The sequence below is a fragment of the Nyctibius grandis genome, chromosome 1, assembly GCF_013368605.1.
Source record: "Nyctibius grandis isolate bNycGra1 chromosome 1, bNycGra1.pri, whole genome shotgun sequence".
Lineage (NCBI taxonomy): Eukaryota > Metazoa > Chordata > Aves > Nyctibiiformes > Nyctibiidae > Nyctibius > Nyctibius grandis.
Window position 1 is genome coordinate 72,466,069 of NC_090658.1, and position 19,571 is coordinate 72,485,639.

Consider the following 19,571-nt stretch of genomic DNA (forward strand, 5'->3'; position numbering starts at 1 on the left):
GCTTTGAGGGCAGAGAGGGCAGAAACCTTTTCATCTTTGGTTATGCTTTAACTAACTTAACTTTATATTAAGTCAGGAGCTCAGGGTGAGATGATTTAGTTAAAGTGTGTCAACTGCACCTTCACCGAGTGCTGTAGTAACCCCTCTGGCATTCAGCTGTGCAATACAACTACAGTAAGATCACATGAATAAACATAGAAGACTTCAGTGAATGCTACAATGGAAACACCTTTTGAGTAATGGCAGAGCTCTTCCCCTGAAAGGACAGCTACAGGGCTCTGCCACAGGTTTCAGTAAGAAAACAAAGGAGAAAACATTCTTTTGTGTACTACTAAGGGAAAATAGTTTGCTGCCTTAGCCACTCCTTTTGGAGGCTTATAAATAAACCCTAAAGTTTGGAGATAATGAAACTATTTTCCAATAAACATGGCACAGAAGCAGACCTCAGTGCACAGCTACTAAGGCATGAAAAACACAGGCTGTTAAATCCACACCCACCTGGCACACGAAGAGACAACTCTTAGCAAAAGTATCACACTTAAGTAACATTTATTTTGCTGGAGTAGATGGTCCAAGTTAAAAGTACTCATGCAGGCAGGGGGCCTGGTGGCTGTAAAGAACTTTTCCCCAGTTTGTGCTATGTGTGAGCACTTCCACTGAAGTGAAAGTAAGGCAGAACCAAGATTTAGCAAGGTACAGGCACTTTGTTCCCAGTTCAAGCAGGGAAAAAAAAAGCCTACATCAGGTCCTGGTCCCCCCACCCCAAAAAGCCTCGTGTTTGTTAAACAAAATGTAAAAAATAGAAAAAACCCAAGATACAGAAAGTGAGTGCTCCCTAACCCTACACCACAAGTTTATGTCAACATATGTAAGACCAGAAGTCTTAAGAAATCGTAAATTAAAGCTGACTATTCACAAGCGTGCAGTTACCTGGGGTATGCAGCGATATGTCTAATACCAAGCATACGACAGCAGTACAGTAACAGTCTGACTTGGTATTGCCAACCGTCTCTAACAGCTTGTCTAACCCTGTAGTTAAACAATTGCTTGTAGGAAGTAACATAGGAAAGGCATTTTAGATTCCACATTATCTGGTTACATAAAACAGTGATTTACAAAAAACGCATATACCAAACAATATTCTAAATAAATAGTTCATCTCCATGACTATATACAGAGTCCCCATTCCATCAGTTGTCCAAGAATGGCATGTCTGTGTCCATGGGTGCTGGGGCAAGTTCACATAGATAGAACAGCGTGGCTTCGCTCGCCTCTGCCTCTGTCAGCGGCTCCAGCCGTACCAGTTTGCTCTGGGTAGGCTCGGGATCCAGGCTGCTCTCCAGGAGCTCGTCCACTTCCAGGGGTTTGTCGACAGAGGAAGGCATCCCAGCTACAGAGCTCCCGCTCTCCATGGCAGAGCCTGGGTTCCCATCAAGGAAAGCAAGGAGTGGAAACGCAGTGTACTGTATGAGTTGCTTATCTAAGGGAAAAAAATTCCCAAAATGTCGTAAGTTCACGTGCCTTTCTACATGCAGAAGGAAAAAACCAAAATCCACCCCACAATTTATTTAAAGAATAATAAATAAAAAACATGATAGCTGTTTGTTTTAAATAAGTGACTGAAGAATTGTTACATTCATGTATAACATTATTTGTTCAGATTCTCCTGCAGAAACATCCATTTCACTGCACTGTTGGTGCAGTGCCAAAAACCTGAAAAGCAAGTATAGTTACGTGGTTTGTTTTGGTCATTTGCTTATCAGCATGACACAAAACCAGACACAGAGCAAATAACGGAGATGGTTTTTTCGAACAATGCTTGTTCAACCCTTAAACCATTTCAGCAAAACACTGCAACTAACCTGGCTGGGGCTTAGAAGCTTGTGTTTCCTGTGAAGCCGCTGGACCTGCATTATTCTTGGTAGTTTCTATTCCCTTTGTCTCCATCTGGAAACGAAAGCAAAATCTTAAACACACGCTTAAGGCCTCTTCCAATGGCTGCTAGAACACAGCTGACCAAAGAATTACATTTTGATTTGCAAAGGGATGCAGTGGTACCAGTTACCCACACTAACAGACCTTGGCCGAGAAAATGTGAAATGGAAACACAGACTTGGTCGAGCAAGAACCAAAACCAACGCTCATAAATGAACAGACGAATTCAAAGAGCTACAGCTTTGCTTTACTGCTCATTCCTATGTTTCTTTCCCCACCCGACAATACAGATGAAAACATTCTGACAAAGGGCGTACAGGCTTTGCAAGTACCAAAATCTTAGAGGATACAAAAGTCAAGAGACTGGTACGATGTACAGGTATTGGCCTCAAGGTAATAGGAGTTTCAAAGGACATAATTACGGTGCTTTTCCCTTCTCTGTTTAAAACCTAACAAACAGGATGAATTAAGCTGCAGCCTTCCTATTCTCATGGAAGTCTTCACAGCCAGAGCATGAAAAAAGTGCTATTATAGCAGTAAAGAAAACAGTAAAGGATGAATAAAGTTTGCATCTCTCACTACCGAGTACACTGAGCAATGGATTTAGGACTTACTTTGGTATTACTGATATGATCTGTGGGATTCATCTGCACGGAGCTTGTAAAAAGCTGAATAAGACAAAACACATCAAGTTTTAGGTATCTCGATGTTGCTATTAAGAATACAAGAACGTCACATCAGCATGTGTGAGAATAATCCCTGTACTTAGTGTTTTCACCCTCTGTCAGGAGTAGAATTTATTTACAGGTAGTAACCACTTCTGCAAAGAAAGCCTAGCTTTGGAGCGAAATGGTTGGGAATTCCATGAGCCTCAGTCACAACAGCAACAACTGTATTACATCTAACTTAGACTAACACGGTTTGCTGCAGTCTTAAAACACTGATTCTTTCTTACGTTGCTGCATGGAGAATTCCGTGTACAACGAGGAAGGGCACACCTTGATCAAGTCTGCAAGTGACACCAAACTGGAAGGAGCCACCAACATGTGAGAGAGCAGAGCTGCTGTTAAGAGGCATCTCAGCAAGGTGGAAGAAGGGCCAACAGGTACTCCATCAAGTTCAACAGCCAAACACATTTAGGACACAACCACCTCATGCACTGGCTCAGAGTAGGGACCAAATGGGCAGGGAGTTGCACCTTGGAGAGGGACCTAAGAGTTGTGGTAGACAACACCCTACCATGAGCCAGCAGCCAGGCCTTGCTGCAGGGAGGCATGCTCTGCTACAGGCAAAGCACACCCAGGCCGTCAGTGGAAGCAATTATTTCTCTCTGCACAGCACCTGAGGCCACTTCAGGAAGAATGTCCAGTTCTAAGCCTCCCAGTGTGACAGTTTTCAAACTAGAGTTTGAAAAACTAGTGTCCGGAGGGCCACAGATGTCTGGGGGCTTATGACATACAAGAGGCTGAGGGAGCTTGGCTAACCTTGTCTGGGGAGGGCAGACAAGGGAGGATAACTGCACTCTTCCACTGCTTCTAAAGAGGTGTCATGGAGAAGACAAACTCCACAGAGGTGGAACATAGGACAAGAGGCAAGAGTTACAAGCTGCAGCAGGGAAACTGTGACTGACATACGGAAATTCTTAGCAAAGAAGAGTCAAGCACCGGGACAGGCACCCAAGAGGCTGTGGAATCCCCCGTCTTTGAAGATTTCAGAATTTGAGCCAACAAATGAGCAACATGATCTAACTTTCAAGCTGGCCCTACTTTGAGCAAGGGGGCTGGGCTAGATGACCTGCACAGGTCCCTTCCAACCTAGATCATTCTACTCGACATTAATCTGAAGAGAATTTGAGAACATATACATACTCCTAAGAAGCAACCTGAAATGGCAGAGAAACTTGTAAAATAAATGCCAAGAGCCTTTGTAAACCCAGTTCATTGAGAAGACCACAGATGATGTCCTGGGTTATTTCAAAGCAACAGTACTAATCTAATTGGTGTCTGCATTCACATAGCAACAAATATGAGCATTATTTCATTAAGAAATCCATTCTTCCATCAAAAACTTAAACATTGGCTTGAGCAGTGGTGTAGCACTGAGAATTCTACCAGTGCCCCAGAAACACACACTCACAAATATTTATAACTTTCCTTTTTTAAAGGGAAGAAATAAATAAAAAAAAAAGCTGTTGTGTTTTATATCTATTTTAAACAGTAACAATCCCACAAGTATTTTCTATAGTGTATTACCAATATACTTAAAACAAACAGTGAAAATTACATCGATGAGGAGATCTGGATCTATGCTGAACTGTCGTCCTGATAACATAGCTTGGAAGTCCTCTAAGCTGCAGTCGATACTGTCAAGATAATCCAGAAGTTCAACTCTAGAAGACAAACAGTATTTTATTGCTGTATTCCTTAACAAAAGGAAGAGAAATCCACAATCAAGCTTTACACAGATCTACTATGCATCTAAAAATCTTCACCAGAACTAGAATGAACTAAGTCTTTCATTAGAAACAACTTCTGGAAAAAAATGAAAACTTTCATCCCCTTTAGCAGAGAACCCAAGTAAAGCAGACAGGTGCTCTGAAACAGATACCACATCAATATAACACTATGACATGACATCGGCAGAGATGTGATTCTTGCATCCAGGTAGCCCTAAAGAGTCCCATCCATCTCCAAGAGCTACACAGATAAATCCTGAGAGTTTCAATGACGATACCCACAACATTACACTGTCAGATTACGCACCCCACCTCACTCGCTTCATGATGAAAATCAGAGGTCCCATCTTAAAATACTTGAAATAGAAGGATCTTTAGAAACTGGCTAGAATAAAGGTGATCTAGAAACTTAAAGTTCTCAATAGAAACCACTAATCATCTCCTTTTACTTCAGTCAAGCAATCAGTTCTAATACTTGAAAAAACAGAAGACACGGCTACTCACTTTCCAAGAAGATTTATATTCTGTGAAATTACTCCATTCTCATTGAGGATGGAATCCATCATTGAGACCGGATCTTCTGCAGTTAAAGTTGACTGGTTATTCAGCTGTACAGCGCTTGACATGAGTGGGCTTGTACCGTCACTGACAGGGCTGAGGGGATCATTAGCTGGGACAGCAGCTGATTCTGTGCTTTTATCCCCTTGAATTACAGGGGCATATTCTTCTTCATTATCGTCTTCCACAATTACAATATCAGGAGAATTACTACAGCTGCAATAGACAGAGACATATGAATTAAAGCATTTCATACACTCATGTAAGTTGGTACTATTCCACAGGTGTAGTTACTCCTTATTTTAGTCAAGCTACTATAAGGAAATAAACTTTTCTACTACTTTTTAATATGAAACACAGCAAGATACTCTAAGCATCTATTTTCCATTGATATGGTGCTGTAATGCTCAATCCAGTTAATGCAGCTCAGCCAGCAGACACTGCTGTGCTAGACCACAGTAACAACTACTAAAAAGATGAAGGAACACTGATATTTTTTTGCATTAGGACAACTATAAGCTCCCATATAAATGTAAAGTCTGTATGAAGTGGACCAAAGCATACGAGGCCATCAAACTAGACAGACAATATGTATTTTGCATCTTTCCTGTTGGACAGCATCAACTCTGGAGCATCCATAACATAAAGGATCTCAGTCGACAGTGTTACAGCTAATTAATCTTGTTAAGTACATCAGGAAGGCAACCTAAAACCCAAGAAAGAGTCTCAGATAACTTGCTTTCCTCCATATTCTGGTTTTCTTAACCCTTAAGTAGCTGTTAGTTGTGCTGCCTCTCTATCACAGCCTTATGAGCCTTCATGAAGCTTTTTTATCAGGGAATGCATTCCCAGACATCAGCTGAACAACGGTACTAGTTCAAGTATAAGCTAGAAATATCTATATTTTATTCCTTGAGGCGTAATACAGGCCCTATCAATACAACACAACTTAGGAAGAGAGCTGCATCTCAATCCCTGGACGAAGTTTCAACTGCTCATAGCTGAAAGATAAACTACATCTATAGTACAGACAGGAAGCTACATAGTCACAAAACACTTGGGACTCAAAAAAAAAAAACCCTGAAATTAACTGGCTTAACAAAGTTCAAAGACCACATTTAACACTTGACAAACAGCACATGCAAATTATTCACCATAAAAATCTGTAAAAACAAGGGAAGTCATTCCTGTCTGTATTCCTATCCAGAAGTAAGAAGACAGGAGTGCAATAATACAGACTGCTTCTCACTAGTTTCTATTCTCAGCATATTAAAACTCCAACAGCCAATTAACTATTTGGAACAAATCCACAGGTCAATAAATTAGAACCTAGTGTGAACTCACAGATGAAGCATCTATATGTGCAGGAGTACTGAATAATTCTGACCACTTCATTAAAAAAAATTATCTAAGACATCTGAATTATTGCATATTATACAACACTGAAAGCCAATTGTCTATATAGACTTCCAGAGACTTCTTACTTGGAAGAATCTGAAGTGGTATCTTCATTTGCTTCTGGTGTAACGGGAAGATTTTCTTCATCACCCATGGGATTTTCTTCATCACCCACATCCTCAGTGACATCATAAATAATGATGTCATCGGAAATCTGTTCCCTTTGTTTTAAGCTCTCATTTCTCTTGAGAGGTACCTGAGAATTATTTTTAAAAGAGTCAGGGGACAGAGGACAATGAGCTTCGGCACTCTGACAGTTATCATTGTATCTTACAATGCTTCAATTCTAAAGAGGTGTAAGAGCTTTCCTACACCTCAGAGATTACAAGCTGCTTGTACAGATCTACATTTAATAGAAAAAACATACAAATAAATGAACAAGCTGGAGAAAAAAATGTTTGGCAAATACTACAGTCATAGAAATAAAAATACACTGGCACTGTCAGCAAAAGCAGCAAAAAAGCTGTGACAACAGGACTACACAAGAACTAAAAATATTAAAACAGTAACTGCCATTTAAATAGTACTTTGTTTTAAAGCTATTAATTCTAGTACCATGACACAGCACTCATTCTAATTATTTCCCACCAACCATTATGTGGACAGCAAAAAATAACTTTCAGTTACTTTGACACATTCAAACGGCACAGGAACTTGACACGATTTTGCTGGGCTGGATGCTGCTTTGCAGAGCAACACACTGGATCCCTGTCCCTGTATGGGGCTAGGGGCGCCCAGCTCCCAGAGGTAACACCACAACATACATATGCTATTTATAACAGCACTATTATTAAAAGCAAACTGCTTTCAGTAGGATCACATCAAGCTGTATTTAATACACAGGTAACTGGTTATACATGCTTATATTTAAAAGTGAATGGTGATTATCAACACACTTGTCTTCTGAAGGAAGCACAACATGGCATATCACTTCTAAAAGCTGACAGCTCTCAGTACATAGCTATGTTTTATTCCCTGTAAGACAAGCTACTTGATCTGTCTGCCCCACTCCACTCCTTCCTTCATCACAACAAAGACTACACACAAAAGAAAACTTACATGGTGGTTACTGTCAGCTGGTTCTTTCACAATCTGCTGAAATACATTCGACTTTGTAGGTCCGTTAGTGTTCAGAAGTAGAGGCCTAAATCAGAAAAAGTAAAGGAAGAAAGCCATCTCAAAACTAATTCTTTGGTTTCAGTCAACAAAACACATCAGTATATTGACTGGAGAGCAAGTTTTCAAGACGATATTTACCTCTTGCGTTTTAGGCTCACTAGTTGGTTATTCTGCACCAAGGTAACAATAAATTGTACAATCTACAAGGGAAAGAACATTATTGTTAGTCACTTTACTCTGTAATTGTTTCTGTGAGAGTACCAAGATACCTTATAGCAGAGGACTCTATACATAAACAGCAGAACACTTATTTTGTGTAGTAACTCTCATATAGAATTGTTCAGAAAAGTTAAAAATCATGGTAGAATAGAAAACACTGCTGGTAATATCTAAGAAGAAGAGAGTTATTCAGTTGTCTGAGAAAGGCTTTTCACATAGCAGACAGTAAGAACAGACTTTTAAACTACATCACACAGTACACAGAAAAGCATCCAGGAACTCAAACTATTAGAAGAATTCTAGTAAGCAATGACAGAAGGCACGTAGGGATGTTGAATGTATACGTAACCTGTATCTGTAAATACTGGTTCTGGTGAAAGGCATTTTCGACAGATTCAAAAAAAAGTTACATGTACACTTAACAGTATTCATCAGCTGCCTTTCCTTTTGAAATGTTAAGACTTTCTTGCCTTATGTCTTAAATTTAAGGATTAAATGTATGTATCTGGCTTGAACAAACTGGAAAAAAAAAATCAGTAGAAGTCTCTGCTACAAGGCTGCTTTCCATGTTGCTATTTCTGATATGTAAAAAAAAAAATTAAAACCTGTAAACTCTTTGCATTTACATCAATTTTGGTAGGTCATAAATCTAACTGTCAAACTAAGCTAAGATAACATTATCAGTGGATTCCACTCACTAATCTATTCTAGTGGGTCAGTTGAGTGGGACAGTAGTGAATTTCCAATACAGAACTTTGTAATTCTTGCAGTGAGAAAGAGTTTTTCCTGACATCATCCAACACAGAATATTAGTCATCCAATTCCTGAAGTAATAAAAAATGGATGGACCATTTTAAGGGTACCTTAATGAATGATGTATAATGTTCTTGAACCTCTTTCTTTGAAAATTATGAGTTTGGCCTTATCTTCTGCTTATGCAGTGAAATACACCGAATGTTTGCTTCACAAAGATTAGTTCACCATACAACACCCTGCTGTTTTTTCTATTAAAAAGACATTTCACACATTACAAAAAAGAGAGTGAGGTCAAAGCAAGGTAACATGTGGCAGAGTATTCCTCATGCAGAAGCACACACACACTCACTCATTCACATACAACACTGGAATGAAGCCTTACCTTCCGAATAACTTGCTGCTGTTGCAATTGTTTTGCTCTCAGTTCTGTCAGTTCCCTCCAAAGGGATTCATTCTCCCTGTTTGAAAAGGACGATTTAGAAGTCAAACTAAAACTAAGTTTTAAAATATTTACATTAATCATTTTTGTTGAAGATTAGTTGGCTTCATTAAAGCTCTTTGAAATATGTTTTTAGACTGGCATGGGGTGTGCAGCGGTGTCACACAGTCAGCAGCCTTGGCAAGTGATTACAAAATGGAGACCCAAACACAACAAATAGCCTGCAGAGAATTTCCAACCCCCTTAAAAAAAAAATCCCAAATTTGGCAATACTTATTACACAAACATTTAACATTTAAAAATTAACTATTTTGTTTCCTTTCCCATAGCAAAGTTACCTTCTCCTCTTCCTTCTAGTAATTAAATCCTAAGAGATTAAATAAAAAAAAAAAATCAAGCATGTTAACTGGTTTCTGGCGGCAGCAATGGACCAAACAGCGTAAGTTTCCTCTTACCACTAAGACAGAGTTGTTAATCTATATCAAGCCTGTCTGTCCTCCCTCACACAGCTCTTGCTAGATGCAAGCCACCTGTCAGCAACAATGCACCCACCTTGAAAGCACCTTTACAGAACAAGCTCTCAAGCAGCTATAGGTCATCCTAACAGTTGCTTCTATTAGCTCCAGTAAAGGGGCATGTTAGGTGCTAAAAAACAACAGGAGCACAGCAGAGATAGCAGTTTTCATGAAACATTGCCATTTTACAAACCTTCGTTGTTCCAGTACTCACAGGAGCCCAGTTACTGAGACAGTACAAAAACTGCTGTAAAATGGCCCTTGCTATTGTATCATTGAGCCTCGGTTTCCAACAGCATAAAGCATATTAAGAGAGAGGTAACAAATACCAAAAGCTTCACTAAATAGGGAAATACAACATAAACCACCCTCCTCTCTTTTGCAGTTTAGTTTTCAACACTAGTTTTCACAATTTTTGTATGCCAAAAAAAAGGAGGGAAATCTCTCCACTGGTGTTTGAGTTTTTAGGAAACCTTAAGCTAAGTTTTCAGAAACAGCTGTTCATATGTAGTGTGATGAAGCTTATTAGTCACTCCTCAAACTGCTCCTATGTCCAACATGCAATTTAAGAGTACAGTTCCACCACAAATTTAACAACTGAGGTCAGGGATTCTGAACTTTCTCAATTTCTCACCAGCTTTATTAATATGTTTTGTAGGACTAGGTCTTCTGATTTAGCTCCCGTTTCCACCTCTATAACTTTAAACTCATGGGACAACAACATGGAATTCAAAGACCAACCATTCTATCTTCTCACCTCCACAAACTGTCAGGTTGTTAGCAACTGGGTGCCACTTCAGCCAAAGTCAGCCCTGCTCTGGGCAGGGGTTTGGACCTGATGACCTTCTGAGGTTTCTTTCAACCCAAATTTGAAAAGGGTGAATATGAACACTTCTACTCTAGACTGGCCAGATTCTAATAAAGACTCTTCCTAGACAAAGTAAGTTTGCCTTCGAATATTCTACCACTCAAGTAATTAGAACTGAGGACTAGAAATGACAGCATTTACTTCTTAAAACTTGAACTAATCAGTGACCTCTGCCACAGAGGTACACAATCATTTATGTTCTCAACATAAGGAGTCCTGAGACAGAGTTACTGTTGAGGTGATGTGACTTACAGTGCATGATCTTATGCTCATATATCCTGTCTGTATCTACATACTCTACAGGATTAAGTAATTTGACACACATCTCTCTTACTGTTGAGAATAAATCATAGTTATTAAATAGGCAATAATGCAATTCTAAAAATACTCTATTTACATTTGGATTTTAGATTCTGTACATCTGTCGTTGACATAACTAATGAATTTCCAAATTAGATTTCTAAAGAGATTTTCACAGGCAATTTTTAGCAGTAGTGGAATGAAGACAACAATAACAGGAAAATAAAAGGCAATAAGCAAAGACATTAATTGTAGTAAGAAAGTATTATAAGCAACTTGCACAAACCAAACTCTGCCTCAAACTAAACACAGTAATTACTTAAAAACTGGAGATGTAAACCAGCATACTTTATGCTAGGAGCCGAGTTGAATATTCAGCTTCAGCAGCATTATGGAACTATTATTAAAGGTGTTATTTAATTGCACACTACTAGACAGTTCTTCAAACACCAACATTGCCTATTACTTTTAGCCATATCAGAATATTTAATTTTTAATGCAATTCTTTTATTGAAACTTATTTCCCTAAAGCAATATTTAAAGTTAGGCAATAAGTAATCAAGAGACACCTAGAAGTAGGTCTTTGTCTGATACCCATTATCAGAACTACTCAATTTCAGGGATCAGTTGCTGATGGAACAACTTACCTCTTCAAAGCAGACAATCGAGATTCAATAGTCTCTTGTTTAATTTGCACCTTTTGAGCACTACTTATTATTTTGGAGAGATCTTCCTGACGTATCTTGTTTTCTTCAGGTCTTGAAGAAGAAACCTGTAAAAGATTAGAATCCAGAAACAACACTCTCCTTCACTGATTGTTAACTATTATTTTCTTTTAGTGATCAAGCATATTTTCTTCTAGTGTTGATAAACTATGCATTTAAGTTAGTAATAAACCAAACATCAATAAATAAATAAATACAGAAGCACACAGAAATTTCCTCTTACAGCTGTCATCACATTAGCTTTAGTTGTTACAAATATTTGTATACATTCAGATTCTTCAGGCATTCTCCTAAGTGCTCTACTTCACCACAACTGCTTCAAAATAATCCAATGTTAGTAAGTACATCCCTCTTATCACAGTTTAACTTGCCATATTGCTATTCGGTATCTATATTCACCTGACTCACAATAACAGCAGAGCACATTCCAGAATCACATTTAGCAGCATAACAAACATGTTTATACGTTTGATCCCTGTTCTCTTTGGTGGAAAGTTTAACGCTTACACAAACAAGCAGACTGTTATATTACTGATGGTAAAGTCAAGGCATGCTCTGCACTTCTAATACCCATTTGCAAAATGTTACATGTGCAGAACTTGCTCATTTTTGCCACCTGTGAAACTTCCTGTAATGACAGCGTAGCAGGTTAGATAAAGGAGCCTAGTCAAATCCCCCAAAATATCTTCAAATAAATCAAGACACGTATGAGAGCAGCGCAGTTTGCTTCCCCAAACTCAAAGCTTATTTGCACTCACAATCCTGCAATTAAATTTGACACGAACTTTGCTATTCATTCACACTTACTAGTAAAGGTTTTCCACATACTGAGTTTTCACTAACCTTCCTTTTAATGTGTTCCAACAAGTCCTCCCGGCCCTGCTTAAAATATGGGTGCTGAAACTCTACTGGACCATCTCGCTCCAGTTTGACAATCCCAGAATCAACATGGACAACTTTACGGAAGCCATCTTTAAAAAAAGAAACAGAAAAAGGAAAAAAAAACCCTCTCAAAACCCACATTAAGAAATTAAAACCATGCTCTTCCAACTATCCTGTTATGATACCAGTTTTGAGGATGAGACAGTATCCTAGTTGCAGAGAACACAGGGCCACTGCTCAGAGGAAACTGTCTATATTTAGACAATTAATGTATATAACATGTACAGAAAATAGAACTATGCTACAAAGCAAAAACCCAAGAACTTACACATGTTTAACTGTCTGACAAAGCTTGCCATGTTGTTGTGCTTGAAGTACTTGGGAAGAATCTCTTTCGCAAATCTCTGCTCATCCAACACCAAGAAACTCTGGCCATTCTAAAATGAGAGAAACACATTAAGCTACTTTAAGACCATTGTAGAAAACACGCTGGGCTTTAGAATTAATCACCAGATAGGAATGTTTCCTTTGTGCATGCAGCACGTAACTGATCTACTTGCCTACAATCTTCTACAACAAAAAGCGTACAAACCCTGCAGCTGCAAAGCAACAGAGTATTATCGATTTACATCGCTATCCATATCTGAAGGGGAACACCTCTATTGTTACTCACTGCTTCCTCAAAAAATGAACTAATTGTTTACCAACAATTACCACAGTTTCACTACAGGACAATATTATCAATTTTGTACGTAGCTTCAAAGTCTTGGGAAGGAATCTTAAGAAAGAGACTGTGCAAGGAAAAAAAACGACAACCAGCTGAAAGTCCCTTCTGCTTTCCAGTAAAAAAGCATGATTAGTTTGAAAAGGTTTGCAGAGCAGATGGAGCTGCCAAAGAGCTGAAGGTGTCCACCTGGTTTTGGAGTTACCAAAAAGGTAACCACCCAAGGCAATAGCCCCCCTCCTCCTGGGATGCCAATTGTGAGGGAGGACTGATCTTTCATTTCATCCCCAGGCTCTGACTAAAATAGAAGGCTCAGCTCCATTCTTCAGTAACTGTGCTCCACTAACTAAAGGACGAGTAACTGGCAAAATCCAAATTAGCTACTTCAAAATGTTTTAGGTTTGTCTGTACATCCACAGTACTCTCACCCTGTATTTAATGAGAAGCCTATCATCTTTGACAAATGTCAACACTGATACTGCATCTTCCTAAAAGCCCTTTAGTTCAAGGAGTCACATTTGTTTCTTACCCTCAAATGCCAGCAGCTCTATGATCCCAAGAAGCTTGAAGGACCAACCATGAGACCATGTGAAGGTCCTTGCCCAAGAGCTTGCTTCTGACAAACCAGCAAGGATCATCAGAAACAAGATTTATAAATGGCTCAATGCTGGATGAGTTAGGAGCTTAAGACTGAGTGGAGGGTAGGAAGATGAAAACTTCCCAATACTGCCTACATACCTCCTGCTGAGAATCAGTCAGTGGAGGGGAAAGGGGAATATCGGTGCCCAGGTTATCTTTTCCTCCATTTTACCAGTCAGAGGAAAGGGAGCAACCAGAAATAGATGTAAACCAGAAATCAACTCCTGGCTTCATGACTGGTGCTGTCATGAGGGTTTTGCGACAACGGGACACTCTTTTGACAACTGTAACCTGTTAGGGAGGCATGGGATCCATCTGTTTAAAAAAAGCAAGGCAATCTTTGGCAGTAGGCTGGCCAACTTGGTGAGGCGGGCTTTAAACTGAAGGACTTGGGGGGTGGGGTCCAGAGTGGCAATCCTCATGCCATTGCTTCCAATGAGGGAATAAGCCAGGCCAATGAGAACTGCGAGAAATGTTCCTTAGCTGCCTCCCAAGATGGGAATCAGAAAGCCAACCACCTCAAGGGTATGCATAGCTATGGTGGATCCTCTTGCACCTCTCCTCTTGCACCTGCATCCTCGATTACCTCTCTGAAATGCCGGTACACCAGTGCACACAGCATGGGGAATATACAGGAAGAACTGGAGATCTACGTGCAGTTGCAGGGCCATGATCTCATTGCAATCACAGAGGCATGGTGGGATAGCTCGCATGATTGGAATGCTGTCATGGATGGCTATGTACTTTTTAGGAAGGACAGGCCAGCAAAGCGAGGAGGTGGAGTTACCCTTTATGTGAGAGAGCAACTGGAACGTATTGAGCTCTGTCTAGGGGTGGATGAAGAACGAGTTGAGAGCTTATGGGTAAGAATTAAGGGGCAGGCTAATACGGGTGACACTATTGTAGGGGTTTACTACAGGCCACCTGATCAGGAAGAGAAAGTAGATGAAGCCTTCTACAGACAGCTGTAAGTAGCCTCACGACCACAGCCCCTAGTTCTCATGGGGGACTTCAATCACCTTGATACCTGCTGGAAAGACAACACAGCTAGGCATCCACAGTCCAGAAGGTCCCTGCAGAGCATTGACGATAACTATTTGACATGGGTGGTGGAGGAACCAACGTGGAGAGGTGCACTGCTAGACCTTGTGCTAACAAATAATGAAGGTCTTGTTGAGGATGTGAAGGTTGGGGGCAGACTTGGCTGTAGTGACCATGAGATGGTGGAGTTCAGGATCCTGCGTGGAGGAAGCAGGGCAATAAGGAGGATTACAAGCCTGGACTTGAGGAGAGCTAACTTTGGCCTCTTCAAATATCTACTTGGGGATATCCCATGGATTAGGGCTCTAGAAGGTAGGGGGTCCAAGAGAGCTGGTTAATATTCAAGCATCACTTCCTCCAAGCTCAAGATCGGTGCATCCCTATGAGTAAGAAAACAAGCAAAGAGGGCAGGAAACCTGCATGGATGAGCAAAGAGCTTCTGAGAAAACTGAAATGGAAGAAGGAAATTTATGGAATGTGGAAAAAGGGACAGGTCACTTGGGAGGAATACAGGAAGGTTGTCAAGAATATGCGGAGATGTGACGAGGAAGGCTAAGGCCCACCTGGAATTAAATCTGGCAAAGGACATCAAGGACAACAAGAAGGGCTTCTTCAAGTACATTAGCAGCAAAAAGACTATGGAAAATGTGAGCCCGCTGCTGAATGAAGAGGGTGTCCTGGTGATGGAGGATACAGAGAAGGCGGAGTTACTGAATGCCTTCTTTGCCTCGGTCTTTACTGCTAAGGCTGACCCTCAAGAATCCCAGACCCTGGATGTGAGAGAGAAAGTCTGGAGAAAAGAAGACTTTCCTTTGGTTGAGGAGGATCGGGTTACAGATCATTTAGACAAACTGGACACCCACAAATCCATGGGCCCCAACGGGATGCACCCACAAGTGCTGAGGGAGCTGGCAGATGTTATTGCCAACCCACTCTCCATCATCTTTGAAAGGTCATGGAGAACAGGAGAGGTGCCTGAGGACTGGAGGAAAGCCAATGTCACTCCAGTCTTCAAAAAGGGCAAGAAGGAGGACCCAGGAAACTACAGACCGGTCAGCCTCACCTCCATTCCTGGAAAGGAGATGGAACAGCTCATTCTGGATGCCATCTCTAAGCATGTGGAAGAGAAGTTTTATCAGGAGTAGTCACCATGGATTCACCATGGGGAAATCATGCTTGACCAATCTGATGGCCTTCTATGATGGCATGACTGGTTGGTTAGATGAGGGGAGAGCAGTGGATGTTGTCTACCTTGACTTCAGCAAGGCTTCTGACACTGTCTCCCACAACATCCTCATAGGAAAGCTCAGGAAGTGTGGCTTAGATGAGTGGACAGTGAGGTGGATTGAGAACTGGCTGAATGGCAGAGCTCAGAGGGTTATGATCAGCGGGGCTGAGTCTAGCTGGAGGCCTGTAGCTAATGGTGTTCCCCACAGGTCAGTACTGGGTCCAGTTCTGTTTAACGTATTCATCAATGACCTGGACAAAGGGACTGACTGTACCCTCAGCAAGTTTGCTGATGACATGAAACTGGGAGAAGTGGTCGATACACCAGAAGGCTGTACTGCCATTCAGTGAGACCTGGACAGGCTAGAGAGTTGGGTGGAGAGGAACTTCATGAAGTTGAACAGAGGCAAGTGTAGGGTCCTGCACCCAGGGAGGAATAACCCCATGCAGTTCTGGTGGACAAGTTCACCATGAGCCAACAATGTGCCCCTGTGGCCAGGAAGGCCAACGGTATCCTGGGGTGCATTAGCACGAGTGCGGCCAGAAGGTCGAGGTTATCCTCCCCCTCTACACTGCCTTAGTGAGGCCACATCTGGAGTACTATGTGTAGTTCTGCGCCCCCCAGTTCAAGAAATACAAGAAACTACTGGAGAGAGTCCAGCGGAGGGCTACAAAGAAGACCAGAGGACTGGAGCATCTCTCTTACGAGGAGAGGCTGAGGGAGCTGTGTCTGTTTAGTCTGAAGAAGAGAATGACTGAGGGGGGATCTTATCAATGCTTACAAATACCTTAGGGGCAGGTGTCAAGAGGAGGGGACCAGACTCTTCTCGGTGCCCAGTGACAGGACAAGGGGCAATGGGCACAAACTGAAACACAGGAAGTTCCATCTGAATATGAGGGAAAACTTCTTTACTTTGAGGGTGACAGAGCACTGGAACAGGCTGCCCAGGGAGGTTGTGGAGTTTCCTTCTCTGGAGATACTCAAATTCTTCCTGGATGTGACCCTGTGCAACACGCTCTAGGGGAACCTGCTTTGGCAGGGGGTTGGACTAGATGATCTCCAGAGGTCCCTTCTAACACTAACCATTCTGTGAAAGGGGAAGCAAAAGAACGGGAAGGGACAGATCATTTTAGCCAATGCATTAATGAAACTCCCCAGCTGAAGGTACTCAAACTAGTGACACTACAGTGACCTGTGAGACCAACAGACAGCTTTCATGTGGCACCTCGCTTTATTGTCACTTTGACATTGTTCAGATCTAGCACAGAAAAATCTGGGAAATACATCTACTAGGTCTTGTTGTCCTGACAGTCGTTTACAGCAAAGCTGTACAGATGCTAAGGCCTGACTTGACCTCACTGAAGCATTACTACATAGCTAAATACCGTTTTCAAGTCCTCGTGTTAGAGACTACAGCATACAGCAATCTTCCAAGTACTTCATTTGGGACTCCTTGCGTGTGTTTCCATGGACAACACGTACCCATGGCTTTACTGAGATACGTATGCAGGGAGACAAAATTCGGCTCTTCGGTTTCAGATGGTGTTTATTCTTACAGTGCAAGGATATAGATTTGTACAGGAGGAAAGTGAAATATTATTGGAACTGTACTCTTCCTCCCATTACACTTCGTACACTTTCTCTACCCCGTAATAGTGGCACAGGGCATTTTTAAAAGATGTCATCACTTGTGTACCAAGTGATCCCAATACCTTCCCCACACAAGGACTGCTGGAAGCCGATAACATCAACTGTGATTAGTGGATCTTCCTTCCACAAACACCCTTGCAGAATCTCAAAAAAATAGTCTTTATTTTTAACTAAGAAAATAATACAACGATAGCTAATAATAGCCTTGGTGTCCTTACTTGAGATAAGCATAAGCAATGAATTTGGAAAGTCTCCATTAAAAGCATAACGTTGCAAAAATGGCACTTCTTAAGCTAGACAACATCTGAATCTTTATATAGCCCTTAGCATCTATTTTCCAGAAAAAAAAAAGAAAAAAAATTAGAAGGAAAGCTGCTGTAATCTACTGAGTTTACCTGCTTCCTTCTTCAGGAAGTTTTGGTTGAAGCTACTGGCAACTCATTATCAGTAAAATGTTTAAGATGACATTTTATCACTGCTTGAGCATTTAAAATAAACTCAGCTGAGAGCTGCCATCTCAACACCACTTGAAAATGTCTATAGAGTTTGAGAACGGGATTTTTTAAAACATAATTTTAGAAACGTTTAAGAAATAAGACAAAAATGAAGCTGTTATAATCTAAAGCTCCCAGGACAGGGACTTCAGTTACTGAAACAAAGAGAAGCAGATCGACACTTGGGTGCGTCCCCATCGCTGCTGATGGGTGCCCAGTTTGACTCTCTCCAGAGCGATGCCCGTGATCCATCCCCTGCACGCCGCTCCCCAGCACACCCGTCCCGGCACAAGGCCGGGGGGGGTGATGGGGAGGCGATGGGGGTGTCCCCGCTCCAGCAGGTGGACACGGAACGCGGGAAGCCGTCCCCGGAGCGCAACAGTTGTCGGCCCCACGTGGCCGCCCGCCCATGGCCGCGGGTCGCTCCCCGCGGGCGGCACACCGCGGCGCGGCAGCCCCCACCGCGGGCAGCCCGGCCACAGACGCCGCCGGGTCCCGGCCGGTGTCACACGGGGGCACAGCGGTCCCGTCTGCTCCGCGTACCGGACACGTGAACACCCCGATCTCCCCGTCTTCCCTCACGCCGGAGCAGGGCGCTGGCACGCAGCCCCCGGCTCACCAAGGGCGAGCTCTGCTATTTACGAACTCACCGACCCGCGGTAGAAAATCCCACCGTAGCTCTGCGGTTCCCGTTCGGCGGCTTAACAAACACCGCAAAGCCCGACCGCTCTCGGATCCCTGCTCCCCCGCCCCAACTCAGGGGCGCCCACCTCCCGGGGAGGCCCCCAGCCTGCTCAGCCGGGGCCGGCAAACAGGCCCCCCCAGCGGCACGGGTCGCGCCCTCGCCCCGGCGGGCACCGCCGCTCGTACTCCCCAGGTACCCGCAGCCGGAGACGAGGCAGCGGCTGAGGACCGGCGGGGCGAACCAGCCTCTCCCCAGCAGCGCCGCCCGGGTTGGGAGAGCTGCGACGGCCCAGGGCAGCCGCACGGTGGCTCGGTCGGGGGCGGGCAGGGGGGCTCTCCCCTGGGCCGGCTGAGGGGAGCCCGACCAAGCCAAGCGGGCATGCCCAGCTTCTCCGCCCTCCCCACGCGCGCCGCGGGCCCCGCGGAAGGCCCACCGCCCCCCCGGCCCTCCCCTCCCCTCTCTTCTCCTCGCAGGCCCCGGGTGCCCGCCGGGAGCTGGAGTGACTGCCCGCCGCCGTAGCCGGAGTACGGGATGTGGGGGGGGCACCTCCCGCCGCCCCACGCACGTGGGCGGGGAGGCCAACCGCCGCGCGCCGCACCTGGCTCCAGGTGATGAGCTGGTTGCTGGGGGCCTCGCCCACCAGCGCCCACAGCTTGCTGAGGAAGGCCGGGACCCCCGCGCTGGCAGCGGGCGGCGGCTGGGGCTGGGGGGGCTGCGGCTGCTGCTGCTGCTTCATTGTGGCTCGGGAGCCGCCGCCGTCTGGCCGGGGGAGGGGCGCCGCGGGAGGAGACCCAGGAGCCCGGCCTTCCCCCGCGCCTGCGCACCGCGCGGCCCCCGCATGCGCAGCGGCCCGCCGCACGTGCGCGTGCGTGCCGGCCCGC

At 43.4% G+C, this 19,571-nt stretch overlaps 1 protein-coding gene across 2 annotated transcripts; it reads right to left on the reverse strand.

The window, feature by feature from the left end:
- Positions 1-541: 541 nt before the first annotated feature.
- On the reverse strand, positions 542-19,496 carry HSF2 (heat shock transcription factor 2). 2 transcript variants are annotated; one of them, XM_068403917.1, is made up of 13 exons: positions 19,289-19,496; positions 12,558-12,666; positions 12,191-12,318; positions 11,270-11,394; positions 8,883-8,958; positions 7,664-7,725; positions 7,466-7,550; positions 6,433-6,602; positions 4,895-5,164; positions 4,219-4,324; positions 2,550-2,603; positions 1,863-1,947; positions 542-1,480 (listed from the first exon to the last, which is right to left on the reverse strand). In XM_068403917.1, exons 1-13 carry the CDS (start codon positions 19,424-19,426, stop codon positions 1,191-1,193), a joined length of 1,698 nt encoding a protein of 565 aa, XP_068260018.1. In that variant the 5' UTR covers positions 19,427-19,496; the 3' UTR covers positions 542-1,190. The 2 variants fall into 2 exon arrangements, with proteins under 2 accessions (XP_068260018.1, XP_068260026.1); XM_068403925.1 differs by lacking the exon at positions 2,550-2,603.
- Positions 19,497-19,571: the final 75 nt, after the last annotated feature.